This window comes from Poecilia formosa, unplaced genomic scaffold (genome assembly GCF_000485575.1).
Source record: "Poecilia formosa unplaced genomic scaffold, Poecilia_formosa-5.1.2 Scaffold553, whole genome shotgun sequence".
NCBI lineage: Eukaryota > Metazoa > Chordata > Actinopteri > Cyprinodontiformes > Poeciliidae > Poecilia > Poecilia formosa.
This window is the reverse complement of record NW_006800492.1, coordinates 58,215-75,090: the sequence shown is the minus strand read 5'-3', so window position 1 is coordinate 75,090 and position 16,876 is coordinate 58,215. Positions and strand designations below refer to the sequence as shown.

General features: G+C 37.3%; 2 protein-coding genes across 2 annotated transcripts in view; both read left to right on the top strand.

The window, feature by feature from the left end:
• rabgap1l (RAB GTPase activating protein 1-like) overlaps positions 1-16,876 on the top strand; it is a 110,046-nt gene that overhangs the window by 37,848 nt on the left and 55,322 nt on the right. The window lies entirely within an intron of this gene.
• gpr52 (G protein-coupled receptor 52) lies at positions 6,149-12,687 on the top strand. Its single transcript, XM_007540659.2, has one exon. It carries the CDS (start codon positions 7,776-7,778, stop codon positions 8,892-8,894), a length of 1,119 nt encoding a protein of 372 aa, XP_007540721.1. The 5' UTR covers positions 6,149-7,775; the 3' UTR covers positions 8,895-12,687.

Sequence of the window (16,876 nt, the reverse complement as noted above, 5' to 3'; positions counted from 1 at the left end):
GACACTTAATTTAAACAGAATCAATAGAACAGGAGTTGCATTCTGACCATTGTGCTTGGATTGTTTAAGCTTAGATGCCAAATAATTTTAACTGTTTTTTTTTCTGCTTTTGTTTTTATTTTAAATTATCTGATAAGTTGCAGCAGTTATCCAGCTGACATACAAACAATTTGCAGTTGCAAAGAGAAATCAAATCCCGTCATTGTGTAGAAAAACTGCAGTCTCTCTCCCTTTCAATTTCATCCTGCAGTTTTTATCAAATTCATTGACCTTTCCATTGAGTGGTCTCCTCTGCGCATTCAAAGAAGAAATATGTCTGAATATCTTTCAGGATTTAATCTAATTTAGAATATGATCACACTTCAGCTAGAGATGTTTAGAAGAATCAGCCCCATGTTCATTGGATTTAATGATTTAAAAATAATTTACTAATAATTTACTAATATCTCCTCTGATTAATAACACAAAATAAAGACAAATAAGATAATACAAAAGCTAACAAAGAAAGATGAACAACCAATTAACTTGCACATCAAATATGAAAATGTCAACAAGAGGGCAATTTCAAAATAATACTAAACTGATTAAAGATCTAGCATTTATTAATATACTACCAGCCTTTCAAAAGCCCAAATACAGGTGTTAACATCATAATTTTGATTACTTTAATCTTGCAAAAAGTAACACATGATCCATCAACTTTCAGCCCTGAAAAAACATCTTGCAAAGCTTTTCAACTAAGCTACTCTAACCATACAAGGACACAAACAAAAACCACGCTTATTGCAACTGGTTTGCAAAATCTTCAAGGATTCCCAGGTTTGGTTTGAGTCCCATTTCTGTCTCCAAACGCTGCGTGTTTGTCGGAGGAAATATTAGCAGAGACTGATGAACCAGCTAGAAGCTGCCTGGGTCCTCATCCAACTATTTTCTTTCTACACAAGTTCTTTATACTCAGAGAGACGTCTTAATCACTGTAACCAGTTTGTTGTCAAATTAGTTTCTTTCTAAAATGTGTAATCAGTCTATTCAATAAATGAATCAAAAATATGATATTTTTAAATAACCAAAAAAAATACAGTTTCGAATAAAAAAAACCCCAACAAATTTCTATAAAACATTAAAACTGTTCTGACCACAGCATGGTTCTGCTTAAACATTTAAAAACATGTTTTGTGTTCATGAAAATTCAAGACTTGCTTCACCAGAATACACAGCTAATCTTGCAACAATGTAATCTGTCATACTTCTAAATTGCAGTAAAATTTCATCCTGGCTCCATCAGTCATATTTTCTTTCTTTAGCATCCTCTAAAATCAATGTGGTACGGTAACTCCCCATGCAGATATTCACCAACATGCTGTTTGTACATCTATCTGACCTTGTGGACTGCAGAAAAAGTTGATGCTCATTTATGGCTGTTAGAAACATGCAGCGTAAGCAGCGTCTGAAGGTCGCTGGCGTTTTGACACTGACACTCTTTAGACGAATCTATAGTTGGACTCTGCTCATGTTTATATATAAGCATTGTTACCCTGACATGGGTGTGTCCTCAACAAATCTCAGGCGCCTTCTCGGTTATGAATGGGAGAAAAATCCATTTTTAAATGTCCAAAGTTTTGTCATTCACATCTTCTTATATAAGTACACACAACCTCCTCTATAGCTAATCCCCATGCTGATATCTGAAGGGACCAGCTGCAATGCAGCTTCACAGCTCAGCAATACTGTTTCCATTATAGCCTCTTTGCAAAATAAGTCTATTAACAGCACAACTGCTCTTCTAATTTCTGAATAAGTCTTTACATGGCATCCCTCATGCTCCCATTCACATACACTATCTGAAATTAATTAAAATGGCTTTTAAAGGCCAAGTGGCTAACTAATAAAAGTAATGAATTAAAATAAAACAGAAATACTTTAAAAGCATTTATAAAAAATACATGTGATAACCTTGAAAGCAACAAAAATGTATCAACTTCATGATTTCTTTTATTCAGTGTCATTCCAGATTTACACTGCTGTTAAAAAAACTCTTAGTTGTCTTACAGATTTTTGCTACTTTTGATTGTTTTTTGTTACACTTGTGCTTAAAAATTACAAAAATAACCAGATCAAAAAAGGTTTAAATAACAACTTCATTTATTATAGGGAAACGTTTAAAATGGTGGTTGCCAACAGTGGTGGCAGTGATCGCTATCAAGCACAATATTGGACAACTTTTTGCAGAATTACTTAAATTCAAGTACAGCAAAAGGAAAAATAACTATAGAGGAGAGGCAAATACTTTTCATAGGTTTATATAAGGAAGTTAGTAAAACAGCCTTACATGATCTTTGTTATGACTGTAAATGTGCTGCAGTACAGTGATGAATGTGGGTAAATTAGCATAGCCTCTGAGCTCCTCTGACACGGTTATGACAGGTCCGATTAGGAAGATCCTGCCTCCAGCATCTTCTCTGGTCACAACATCTCTGTGTCTCAGTCTTATGCAGACTGTACTCTGACAGCTCTGGGAATATCGAGCTTTGTCATCCATAATGCAGACCCACAAGAGCTTCTCTTTTGTAGACGTTAATAAAGGCATTTCACTAATTGTTTACTCAAACCTCTGTCCTTAGTTTTTCTCATGATACAGCATTTTGTTATTTAATCATTCGTATAAACTTAATCAGATTGTTGCTGAAACACTTGGTGTACCTTAATATAATAAGGAATATAATGGATTTGAATATGCAGGAGCCTGAGGTTTATTGTTTCTAGAGGGAAGGATTGTAGGACTCCTTGGACTGCCACTCCTCTAAAAACCAACAACACAAAGCCACCTGAGATGATGCAACGCTTCAGTGAGGTTTTGATTGGTTGGAAGTTTCTGGAACCTGTAGGCCACAAAATCGGCTACAGAAAACAAGAAAATGTCACAATCACACAATCAAACAACTGCTGGAGAAACAGACTGCAGATGAAGTGGAAGATGTAACATTTCAGTCCTCAAATTATAAATTTGTGTTATTTTTATCATAGCTTTATGTTACAAAAGCATCCTTGAAATTGTTTAGATAGAATTTTAGCAACAATAGAAAAATATCCTAATTAGAATCTGATTTAGAGGATGGACATGAAAATTGTGAGTGTAATTTATAAATTGATGCATCAAAAACTTTCTAAAAGGAGAGCTAAGAATAGTATAGTGTGTAAACTCATTCATTCAGTCATTATGCATTCATTCTTTAATACATCAGTGTTTCCCTTACCAATATGTTAATGTTTTCCTGTCCACTTAGAATTGGAAATGATTGCCAGCCTTACTTGGATGCAGATTTGAGAGGTCATTAAAAAATATATGGCCTAAAATGGTCCCTTGCGGAACCCCGTTTCAATTTTACGATGACAAAATGTAACATTTTACGATAGACTATTAAAGTTCCCTCAGGCATGATTCATAACATGAAACTCACTTCTCATTGTTAGGAGATTATAAACAAGAGGACAAACATTTGCTGTAGTTTTTTGACGTGCTTTGAAGCCAAACACCCTTTAATTTAGGTGTAAACTTCTCAGTTATACAGAGCCGTTCAGTTGAGACTGAAACCAGCAGGTGCCCTGGGATGGATGGGGGTGGGATGCTGAGAAGCAGCGAAAGGTGAATCAGCTTCCACCTTTGTTTCCGAGTGGCCCTGCTGGCTTTGTTTTGGAGCAGAATGAATTATTAACGGTAGCCTTCTGGTCATGTTTTTCATCAGTGTCCACCACCAAAGGTAAAGATCACTGCTCTGAGAGATCCCCTTTGACTGGCTCAGTTCATAAAGAGTAGAACTGTTTGCATAAAAGTTTGGTGGTTTTTCACGCATCACCTTTTTGTTTTTAGTTTTTCTCTCTTCATCGCCGCTTTCCTTTGTTTTCTTACAAAGCAGGTTGTCAAATTTCCACAGAATTAACAGTTAAACTCCTTACTGTCTTCCAGTGAAGGTACCTAACTGCTGTGCTGTTTTCTAATACATACTGTTTGAATTAATGCATTAGGTTACTTGTTTAATAAAGAAAAGAAATGCTTTAAATAGCTGTCAAAAGAATATATTTGCATTTTTCCAATGATTGTATTCATGCTAAATTGTCACTGACTTCTTATATCTGCACAGGAAAGGTAAACTCTGGACTAAATCAGGGAACATGTTGTAGAGTTTTCAGAAAATTAACTGAGTTTGATCCGTTTGTATTTATTTTTTTTCTCCGCTTGTAGCCTGGGTAATTGAGTGGGCACCACAAGCACATCATTTTGGAGCACCACTCAAGTTAATGTAATACTTTCATATTTTTGTAAGCTTCATTGCCTGGCCAGTATAAAAATGGGCTGGTAAACTACTGGAGTAGACACGCTTGTTTTTTATTGTTTATTATTTTTAAACTTTCTGTAGGATGAAGTAAAGGATGAATGTTTAGTTTTGCTGTCACTTGTTTTTTCTTCAGTTCTTGTAGAGGCCAAATAGACTAGTCTCCTAGGAATAGTTACCTTATAAGCAAGTTTTTTTTTCTTTTATCTAAATATTTTATAAATCAAATGTAATCATTAAAAAAATTATGAAGCAATATTTTTTGATTTATGTTCTCTGCCATTAAAGGACCATTATATGCCACTGAACTCTGATTTTATGATCTCTCTACTTCATTAAATGAATTAAATGACCTAAAACCTGAAGAGTTAGACATTAATGTCTCACATTTTATGAAATTTGGTCCTATTTTGTCCTTAATTTTAAGTTAAATCTAGTATACACTGTAAAGAGTTAATGGACAATATGCATAAAAGCTTTGCAGTTTTAAGTTTTGTGCTAAATGGTCATTGTTAAAGAAGGTGTAGATGCTTACAGTGCTGTAAACATGAATGTAAAAAATTTAGTGGAAGGAAAATATTTAGACGATTTACAGCAAAGCCTTTTAAGAGTTTGGTGAGATTTACAAAACATGGTTTATGGACTGAGCCTCTGCAATCAGACGGGTCCTGAAAACTAGGCTAGAACTGACTGTTTCCTTATGTTAAACATTTGTACATTGTAGCTAATATTAGCTTCTGTATTCTGTTTTTGAATAGTGTATATCACTAAAGGGTAAACTATCCTAGCGATAGCCTTTATGCTAATGTTAGCTTTGTAGCTAAAATTAGCATTTTAGCTAATTTCAATAAAAAGCTCAGCTTAACACACTGAATGAAGTGTGTTAATGTTAGTCAATTACTATTGATAGCTCACATGTTATTGAGAGCATTTTTCCAACATTACATTTGTAGCTAATTTTGACCTAATACCCAAGTGAACAGACTAAATGGAGTGAGTTGATGTAAGTTTATAGTGCTCAACCTGGACCTACGTTTTGATAGACACTACATTATTGTGTTAAAAAATATATACATGTTTCAACTGTTCTGATTTACTAAGATGCACTTACATATTGTAAAAATTAAAATGTAAATATTCCCAGGTAAGATTTGCTCTCTGGTCTGTAATGCCTTTTTTTCCTCCATCTGGCATGCTGCTTAGCCAATTTGCTGTCACTTGATACTTTTTATCATCTGTCGGCCAGAGGATGCTCCCAACTGGCCAAACTGCCTGGCAACTGTAACCAAGGGGCAGACATAACTGTGCTAAGGTTTGAGTTAAATGTAGTGTGAATGAAGTAACCTAAAGGACCTGCAGTCATGCTGGGATGTTGGTTAGATGACTCGTGGATTAAATTGGGAGGATAGTTCAGGTTGGTCTTTGGATGGGACTATTTCAGTATTTTTCACTACTTTATATTTTATGTTCTGTATATTAGAAAAAGTAAATGAAGAGTGGAACCTGTTGGGCTGAAATGGAAAAGGACGGAAAAAGAGGTGGAGTTAAAGGGAGGAGAAACGGGAGTGGGGGTAAGTTAATAGAAAATCGACTGCAAGAGAGATAAGTGATATGTAAATAGGAAATGTCTCTAAATTTACCCCTAGGGAAAAAAGCCAGTCTGAGAGATGGGATAATGTTTCAGGGAGCCTCAGGTGCAGCAAGGAGGGTAGGAAAGAGGGAGATCAGGGAGGAAGAGGGAGGGTTTTGTTTGGGTGTGTGTGTGTGTGTGGAAAGAGAGAGAGCGAAACTTGAGTGTGCGAGCTAGAGAGATTGTGTAGGGAGGGAGGGAAGTGTAAGCCAGTCGCAGCATCTCTCCTCACTGCACCAGGGCTGAGGGACTCCTCGTCCCCTCTCTTCCCTCGCTGCAGTTTTAACTCATCTCCATCAATGCAGTCATCCTTTTTTTATTTTTGCTTGTTGCTTTGGATAACTGCGTTGCTTTTTCATTTTCCCTATTCCAGGATCCAAGGATTTATTTGTTGAAAAAAACAATCCCAAAGCATGGATTGCCTTGTTTGACTGAGGCAAAAGGGGCTTTTTCCAAAACCCAACGCTAAACACCGGGACTCCAACTGGGACTTTCTTTTTGTTGCTTTGCTGCTAGAGTGGATTCCCCCCCTTTTGTTGAACTTCCAGGGTCTTGATCAGAGTGAAAGACGTGGACTTAAAGACAAAGACATAGGATCCTATACAGTTTTCGAGGAGTAGTTAGAAAAACTACGGTTGCATCAAGCACTTGTGGAGAAGGCATCATGTCGGTAACAAGTTTATGGGATAATTGAAAGGTGCACTGATTGATTCTGAGACCCGTCTCTGCAAGTGTGGCCACAGGGATTTCTGAGGAGTGGAAGTGAGTGGAGCTCTGAGTTTGTCAGCTGGCCTCTCCTTACTCCTAGAGTGTCTTTTCACCCAACCCCATGGGATTCTGACATTTAACCCGTCTATCAGATCCTGCATGTTTTCACATTTTGTTTTGTTTGTGCAACTTGCAGTCCAGTAACTCTGAGAGGCAAGCTCGTACTTTTGGATTTAAGCCTTTTCTGCGTGACGGGGACATTTTGACACGCTTTGTTTGACCAAATTCTAGTAATGCCTTATAAACAAATTCTCCCCCCACTGCCGTATGCGCTGAAAGAGCTGTGACATTTTCTGCTGTGGATTTCCCGCTGTTATTGTAGCCTGTGTCTGTGTTTTGATTCAGACAATAGCTGGGCATACATGGGCTCCAGACGCTGACAGAGAACCACCAAAATAAGGGAAGCCTCCTCTATCACTCACCACAAATTGAAACTTTGAATTAAACTGAAGAGCCAATCCTCATGAGGCTCTTTAAAATAATCTAAGCTATATTTTTTTGTTTGGGAGAGTATCTGCTGGAGGAAGCATGCTCTCAGTTTTGTCCCGTAACCTTGTGTGGTTTCCTTCTTCACATCTTCTGTGCTCTCTGCCCCTGTGGTGACAACTTAAAATCTCCAGCCTCCTGGTGGCAACTCTCATTAAAATCATGCAACGAGGCCACAGATCGGGGCTCCAAACCAGCAGGGAAACTCGCCTCTGGGATCAATGCTGGTAGCGGGACTAATGCCACTTCACTTTTGGTTGAATCATTTTTCCTATTCCACTGACTGCCATGACCAGCCATGCTCAGTTTGAAAGAAGGGAGAAACAAGTTGTCATGTTGTTTCAGAGACCATACTGATTTTCCTCCAGTCACCGTTCATTTGATTGAGACGCAGTGATGTGAGGGTATGCTGAGCAAAAGCACAGGTGTGCTTGAGAGAATAATACGCTTTTTGAACTGAGGGGTGGTGAAGAACCAGAGGGACACAGGCAGATCTCCGGTTTCAAGTCAGTCTGCTTATGGGTGGCATACGACAAATCTGACTCACCTACACCGAGAAAATGAACCACTCTGAACTGACGACAGATCCTACGCTCACCGCCAACAGCAGCGATGGAGACATCTTTTCTGGCAGGGTCTCCAACCACTCCTGTCCGTTGGGATGGGGGTTGAAGGAAGGTGTGGAGGCGTGCATATTGGAGACTGTTGTCATCGTGCTTTTGACGGTCCTCATTATCGTCGGGAACCTGACGGTGATCTTTGTGTTTCACTGTGCCCCTCTGCTGCATCACTACACCACAAGCTACTTCATCCAGACGATGGCCTACGCTGATCTGCTGGTTGGTCTCAGTTGCCTTGTGCCCACCTTCTCTCTGCTACACTACCCAGCAGGTGTCCAGGAACCAATCACGTGCCAGGTTTTCAGCTACGTCATCTCTGTTCTGAAGAGCGTCTCAATGGCCTGTTTGGCCTGCATCAGTGTGGATCGTTACCTAGCCATAACTAAACCACTATCATACAACCAACTGGTGACGCCATGTCGACTACGAGGCTGCATCGCCGTCATTTGGGTTTACTCCAGCCTGGTGTTCTTGCCCTCCTTCTTTGGTTGGGGTAAGCCAGGATACCATGGGGATATATTTGAATGGTGCGCTCACTCTTGGCCCACCTCGGCCATATTCACTGGCTTCGTGGTGTGCTTTCTTTATGCACCCGCCGCACTTGTCGTCTGTTTTACCTATTACCACATCTTTCGCATTTGCCAACAACACAACAGGGAGATCAGTGAACGGAGAGCCCGGTTCCCCAGCCAGGAGATGGAGCCCGGGGAGGGTAACGGCGGTGGGCATCACGGAGGGCACGGACCGGATCGACGCTACGCCATGGTGCTGTTCCGCATCACAAGCGTTTTCTATATGCTTTGGCTTCCTTACATAATCTACTTTCTTCTAGAGAGTTCTCACGTGTTAGATATCCCCGCCCTGTCCTTCATCACCACCTGGCTGGCCATTAGCAACAGCTTCTGCAACTGTGTCATCTACAGTCTGTCGAACAGCGTGTTTCGCTTGGGCATGCGCAGACTGTCACAGACTATGTGCTCTTTCAGCCACTGTGGTGCAGACGAAAGGGATTTTGGGGAGCCCAAACCGAGAAAAAGAGCAAACTCATGCTCCATCTGAGTGACTGCTTTATTAACGGGGTTAAAATTCTCCTAAAAAGTTCCTTTTCAGTGGAAAATCTGGAAAGGCCTTTCTGTTTTGTCAAACAATAATCTTGACTCGCTCAAAATAAAATGGTGACTGGGGTTTTCAAGGAGACAGATACAGTGTCTAGACAGAGAATATTAATGAGAGGTGGGCTTTCTGTGATGGATTTTATTATCCCGCACCACAGAGGCTTAGTCAGGCCTTTACATTATGCCAGGCCAAGAGCAAAAGCAAAACGACAAACATCCTCAAAAATGAACAATTAAACAGCTAATTTTACCTTAATGCTTGTCAAACTTTTATTTATACTTGTGATTTTTAATCCATCATAATGTCTATTTAAATACACTTTAAGGTCCCTCATTAACATCAGACATATTTAAAGACATGAACAGTGACCATGACAACAGCAGCTGATGAATATTAAAGCACATAATCATGACTGTTTTTTATTTATTTATTGAGGAAAATATCATTTTTCTAGTTATTCATTTTGTTTTCCTTCGACAACTGATCTGACTGTTGAAATCGGCGCCTTAACAAAGTTATCAATGCATTTTATTTATTTATTTTATTTATTTCTAAACTAATCATTAGCTATAAATGGAAGAAAGCATTTTTTTTTCCAAACGTAAGGATAGTCGCCCAGGTGTGTCTTGTGTTTTCTGTGTGTTTTAGAGTGATGTGTTGAAGATGGTAGTGGATTTTATTTCGGAGCAGCAAAGTGTGGGGGTTTAGATTAATGTAATCTGATGTAGTTTGAAACTGCTGTAAGGATAAATCTGATCTGAAATTACATGCCCAGTTGTGTAAATGCTTAAGCCTGCAGGAACACGGTTATGGGTTGTAGATCTGTGCATTGAACAGTACTCTATTATTCTTTTTTGTTTATTCTTTCTTGTCTTATTTTTCTTATTTTTTACAATTTCTTCTTAATAGTGCTCTTAATCATTTTTCTGCGCTTTTTATCAATACGTTGTGATAAATAGGAAAGATGACACAAAGCCCTCACACAAAGGTTGGTGGAAATGAAAATTAGATCAAACTCACATCTATATAATGAAATTAAAGTGTTTTACCGGACAGTTTTTAATCTGATACTGATAGTTTAAAAAATAAAGAAAAGAAAAACAAATTAAAACTGTAGTTCTTTGCTTTAATTTTAATTACTTTTCCTGTTTTGTCACAGCCTAGCCAAAATATTTCAACCTCTTAACCTTTTTTCATATTTTTGATGCTACATCTATAAGCTTGAGTGTAATTTATGGGATGAACAAACACAAAGTGGTGGATAATGGAGGAAAATAAACATGAAACATGGTTTCAATTGTTGCATTCATTTTTATTCAGACATCCTGAGTCAATATTTAATAGAGCAACAATTTGCAGTAATTGGAGCTGCAAAATTTTTAGAGTACGTCTCTACCAACGGAGACTCAAGTGTTGCTCAAACTCAGTGAGGTTGGATGGAGAGTATATCTGGACTTAGATATTCAACTCTGGCCAATGATTCTTCTCTGATTTCAGGTCTGTTCTTGCTGGTCCATTACATACAAATAGGTTTTGAAAGCACCTCATTGTAATTCTGGATGCTACTTAAGTTAACCGACCTTCTCTTAAATCTTTTCCTGCCTGAACGTGATTATATTTGTTTATTTGTCTCCATTCATCGATTCATAAATTGCGAAAAGCTGTTCCTGATGAAGGAAGGCATCCCCACAGCATAATGCTACTCCTACTATGTGTCATTGTTGATATGATGTGCAGTCCAGTTCATCCTTAGCCTCTTCTGACCGTTCTTCCTCATGTTTGCTGTTTGCTCCAAATGACTGATTGCAAACTTTAAGCAGAATATCTTATAGATTCCTTTAATTATTTTTTTCTATTTTCCATCATGACCAGATTGTCCACAGATGTCCAACCTGAGCCTGTGGCTTTAAACCTCTGAATTTATTTGTATTTATACAGTTTATTTATATTTATACAAATAAATTCAGAAGTTTAAATAAATTAAGTTATGCAGTTTGATCCAGTTTGATCAAATTTGTAAGTATTCTGCTTATAAAATTAAAGAAATTGTATGCATCCTCTTTCAGTGACTCTACAACCATGCATTACTTTGTGTTGGTGTATCACATAATATCCCTAATAAAATACATGGATGGATTTAGTTGGAGGGTATGGAATATTTTGTAAGGGATAGGATGCAAGCTTCAAATAAAATGAAACGTAAGTTTTTATTCTCATCTGTTGCTTAGGAGTCAAAATATTCCAGTTTCAGCCCTGATCAGCTGCTTCCTGGTAAATTTTAATTAATGTTTCCAATAGGAGCTTCTCTCAGTTGAAGTACCATACTCTCACAGTAATGTTTAAGCCTTAATATGTTAGGTACTTTTTGGGATTCTTTTTGTGTTTAATAAGAAAAGCAACAGAGCACATGTGTCCCTTTAGGACTGTGTTTCGCCCATTTGCTATTCTCTGTGTTTTCCTTGCTTTAAAGCTGCTGATTGCATTGTCGTATGTTAAAAAGCAGATTACATTCAGACTTCTTAGGAGTCAGTGTGGCTTTGTTTTTAAGCCAGGATTTGGTAAATCGTAATGTGACTGGAAACGTTTGTTTCTTGTAGCTTAATGATCTACCACCTTCATCTCTGTTTAAAATAATGAAAGGTGAATTCTGTGAAGCTACAAAATGTTTTTCATGCAGCTTTAATGCACTACACATTGTTCTGCTTATGTGCCTAAAAAAAAAAGGTTGTTTTGTAGGAAATGGATGTTTAGAAATGATAAACATGAAATGCTGCATTTTTAAAACCACCCTCAACATGTTCAAGGATCATTGGACTTTCTTTGCCATGACTTTGTGAAAACTACAGTGACAACCACTGGGACTATGAGTTGCTTTTAATCTTTGATTTCTCTCTGTCCCATCTGTGGTAGATTTCCCCTTTGTAGCTATACTGTCTGGTCTATATAAAGAATAACAAAGGGAAGCACCAACAAATACCAGCCTCACAATACTCTGTCATTTGACTTTAATGGGATGCATTTTTGGTGCTTTTTTTCTTTTTTTTAGTTCTGTTGGATTTTAGGTGAAAATTAGGTCAGGTATGAAAATGTGCTGATCAGTCCTGTATAAACTTAACGATGTGGTAAAAAGTCATTAACAGAAAAAGAAAAGTTTCTTTTAAAGTAAACTTATAAAGTTCATTTGTTAACAAAATTGACTTTGTTTACTGAAATTGCAGATTATTCTTCATCTGGTATGATTTGTTACAGGGTATTTCAAGAAGATATTATAAAAAAAAACAACAATAAGTTAATGTTTCTGTACGGCACTGAACAAACCACAGTGGTAGCAAGTCAAAAACTGTAACATGTTGTAAGCAAGTCCTCTTGATTTCATGTGCATTGATAGGAACATTTGCACACGACTATAAATTAGAGGGTGATAGATATTTATTAATAAAGTGGTTTATAAATATTTACACAGTATACTGTATATGGGAATACTATATGTAAAGTGTGTGTAACTTGTTTTTACTCTGCTGTGATCCTCACTTTTCAAAAAGAGATAAAGCAAGGTATGTGTGCATATATTTGTGTTAAAACAACTTCTATAGGCTGCTGCTGTTTTGAGTAGAAGGTGAGTTTGTTAAATTACACAATCTATATTTTTTTATTTTGAAACTGTGTCAAAAAGACTATGGTTTTGCTGTTACTGCCGAACCAAATAAAAGTAAAAAAAAAAAAATATTGACGTACACGCTCCATGTTGTTGCCGTTATTTGTTCTTTTATTTTCAAAAGGAGCAGTTATTGACATCTTTCTCCAAACGAATGAGAACAAGAATAATGTTTTTATTGCTGTTGTGTTTTACATCCAATAATGAGACAATAGATAAACATTTCAGCTTTTATCTAAAGATACTTACATGTGGATCTGCTTTATGGAGATGTGTGACAAATATCTACTTTTTGGGTGATCTTTCAAGCCTGGTGTTTCCTGTTATAGTAATAAGTTAAACAACAAGTAGAGCTAGAAGTCAGCTCTCAGTTGGGTTTTTTCTTGATCAGCCTGCAGTGATGGTTTGAGTTGTAACCAATGTCAAAATCAGAGAGCTTTTCAATAGGTAAAAAACAATCTGAGCCTCTGCACAAACACTGGCCATATGACTGCAGAACCTGCAGAACTGTTTGGACTGAGGAAGTCATTTTCCACACCTCAGCTCCATAGGGCATGCATTTTACCTACTGAGAGGAAACTGAGGGGATTAACCCCCCAAGAAACAAACAACAAATGCCAGAAGCCAAGACAGCCTGGAAATTATAGTGATCCCAGTGGCTCGTCCAGAAAGTAAAGAAATTTCAACTACATATTAATTATTGATTATTGAATTAAAGTAAATTGAGTCCATCAGTTGAAATTAACTTATTTTTTCATTTCAAGCTAATTTTTTTTTTTTTTTTGCAGTCTTCAGCAAAAATAAATTCTCTTCACTAATATTTTATAAGGAGGAATTTGCAATAAATTGAACAAAAATAATTGTCAGTAGTTCTTCAAAGGAGTGAGTAGTTGTGGAGAATTGCAATCTGCATGTATCTCTGTACTTTTGCCTCAGAAGAAGTATTAAATGCATCATATAGCATATGGATTTCTGTCCTGGAAATCCACTTCTTAGTAACATGTTGTAAGAAAATGCAACTCAAGATTTAAAATTTCACCTTATTGCCGAATGAGTGATGAGTTTATGTTGCAACGTAGCGTCATCTTGTACGTGTATTTCTTCTTCCAAACCATCATATCTTCTGTTGATATTTACTTTGTATGAGTGTGCTTTGTTCCTGGTTGTAGATTTGCCTTTGAAATCCTTCAGATGAGCTTCTAAACCTCCAGAATGTAACTATCTTAGGATGTAGTGAAGAAAGCTTTAAGGGGAGATGGTAAATAGTTCAAAGAACTGAAACATCTTGGAAACGATTTCTTTGAAGTTGGAGACTAGAGCAAAAATGGCAGTGGTTGGATAGAGCTTTGAGAGAGTTGTAGAAAAATCAAGAGCTTTATTGTAGAAACAGTTAAAGAAAAAGAAAGCAAGAGACCTCAGTAATAATGCTACAAAATGAAGAAATCAACTGTAAAAAAATATATTTTGTCATTTCCCATTCTTAGAATGTTACGGCAATTCAAGTAGATGGATTTTAACATAAAAGGACTTTTGTGTCTTTCACAGAACTTTGACCAATAAAACACCTTTGGCAGATCTAGATTTTCAGTTCAGAATTTTTATTTTATTTTATTTTTGCTGAAAGTTCTTCTTTTGTGTGGTTTTTCATTCTCCTGAATGATGTGACCGCAGTGACACTTCTGTGTGAACAACTTACGTCCCCAAAGCGACCCGCATGCACAGAGGAAGAACGTTGATGCAACCATTTACAGAAGTAACAATGGATGCAGCCGTCTACCGATTGATTTTAAAGTTTATTCAGCTGTGGGAGTCAACAGTATCATCGCAAGTTCATAACATAAATTAAACTAATAAAAAGGAAGCACAACTAATTGCAATGGCCTTTTGTGGAGCATTGACTGCAGTTTCTGTAGAGAAGCCTGTCTGGATATGCAGTCAGAGCCAAGAGTGGTGGGATTATGATGTGATGCACTTCAGTGGCAAATATATTTTACATAAGTTCATAATCATAATTTATAGCCATTGTTTAACTCCAGATTTACCACTTTGTCCTTCCTTTTTCTGGTGCAAAATTATTATGCATGTGTCACATTGATGACATGAAAGTCAGATAAAATGTGACATGACTGTTCAGACTGCAGACACGAAGCCTTCTTGTCCAACATCAATGTCTGATCTCTGTGCTTCTTGAGAAATAGTAAAACAAAAAACACCTCTCTTTTCCAGAAGAGTCAAAGCTCCTGTGGCAGCCATCATATCTCCACCCGGCCTAGAGTCATCTTTAACTCTCTGGGTTAGGCATTGGTCTTGTTAATTGTTTTCCAGCATTTTGTGTTCCTGATAGAAAGTAGAAATTGTGACAAAATGACAGGATGTGAAATATATTAAGTCCAGTGAGAAAATGGTTAAGCCCAAGATTATTCATGCCCCTGGCAGAGTTAGCTTTAAAGAAATCTTTTAATTTTATCAGCGTGCTTCTTCTACCTGGAAGTATTATTAATGCTTGGGCGTCCTGCCTTGATTCTGACAGAGAATCTGTTTCTCCATCCACCCACATTATTACAGATGTGACTTGACTATTAGGATTCAGCATGGATGCTCGTTATTATTGTTAATGTTACTATAGTTTGTTTTTTTATTATAAGGAGCAATTTCATTTCCAACTCTTCATAATCCGTTCCCTTCAGACTTAAAGTGAGATATTAGGCACAAGTCAAATGTTCAGTACAACTTTAACCCACAGAGATATTAAGACATTTTGAGAACCAGATTAAAGTTACTTTTTACCGCTCTACAAAACTATATAAAACACATTCTTGCTAATAAAAAATGCTTGAGCCATTTCTCTGTGTTGAGAGATAAATCATTTTTGGCACAAAATCTTCGTTTTTATTTTTGTTTGGGTTCTTTTTTTTTTCCAGCTTTGCAGTCACAGTTACCATTCAGCCAACCCAGAATGAGCAGCTCCCAGTCCAAGCCAGCTCAGTATTCACAGCCAAGACTATATTAGGAATTCCCTTTCATTTCCACAAATGGCCTGCAATCAACTACGTTTTTCTTTCCCGTTCCATCCTGCCACTTCCCTCCTTCCGTCCCGGTTGAGAAAGGACCACCTGACCCTCTGCCGAGGTGGGGGATCATAATTGGAGAGGAAGCCAGATCCTGAGTGCTGATGGCGGAGCCTCGCGGCAGTCACCAAAAGCCTTTGATGGTGTAACGAGGACACACTCATACACCCACTCTTCGACTCTCTCATGCATCTTGCATGACTCTTTGAGTACGTGGGCTGCAGACTGTGGTTTGATAGCTGACAGGTGTGTCCTTTACAGGCTTTAATAGCTCCAAACAACTTTTATAATAGAAGCTATTAAGGCTCAAATAAGAATTTACTACTTTTTATTCTACTGGGGGCAATAATTTGTGGACTAAATGTCAAATCATCCACTGGCTTGCAAAATGTTTCCTTCAACCTAATTATCGTTCTCAATCATTGACTTGAAAAGGTAATTTATTTTAATCTACATAAAGTCTTGTACTTGGGAGCAGTCTCATACAAAAGGACTCCAACAAGGGTTTAGTAGCTTTTATATTGAAAACTTTTCTGAGTTTTCTTTTTGTTTAAAGTAAATGCCCCACAATCTAATGTTGTGGCAAAGGCTGCTGTCTTCAGATTTCATTTTCAGATACAAGTGGAGGAAACAAAAAGACATTCAATGAACCAGGATCTTGGCAGGTTAATTAACATAATGTTAAAGTCTAATCATGGAGTTTTTATTTTTGGTTTTATTGCAAAATTTGTGGAACATGCAGCAAATATAATCTTGTTGGGCTTTAGACCCAGAGCATTGAGACATTATGATGTTGTACCATAACATGAGGATGTGCTGAAATTTTTACTTCATCCTGCTGCTTAAAACTGGCATTGCTGGAAGATATTTGTCATCTATTTTATCTATTATTGGAGCACATTTTTAATTTTCCAAGTATTTGACCAGTCGTGTTTTCTGTTATTGCATCTCTTCTCAACATAGTTGTCAGCCGCATTTTGCACTTGCAAAAAGAGGGCGAGTAATTACTTATTAGTAGGTATCTGAACTATGTTCTGATCATGTTTGTCAGGCTACGTATGAATATGTGTACAACAAATATTCCATTCACATTTATAGCCAAAACACACAGCTTGACACAGTAATCTCTGATTTAACCAATAGACGTACAATATAACGATGACCGAAACCTTCATACGAACATGTTGTAGTTGTAACATCGA

Bases quoted from the DNA above. Each gene is read 5' to 3' on its own strand.
- gpr52 (XM_007540659.2), top strand. From the start codon at position 7,776: ATGAACCACTCTGAACTGACGACAGATCCTACGCTCACCGCCAACAGC.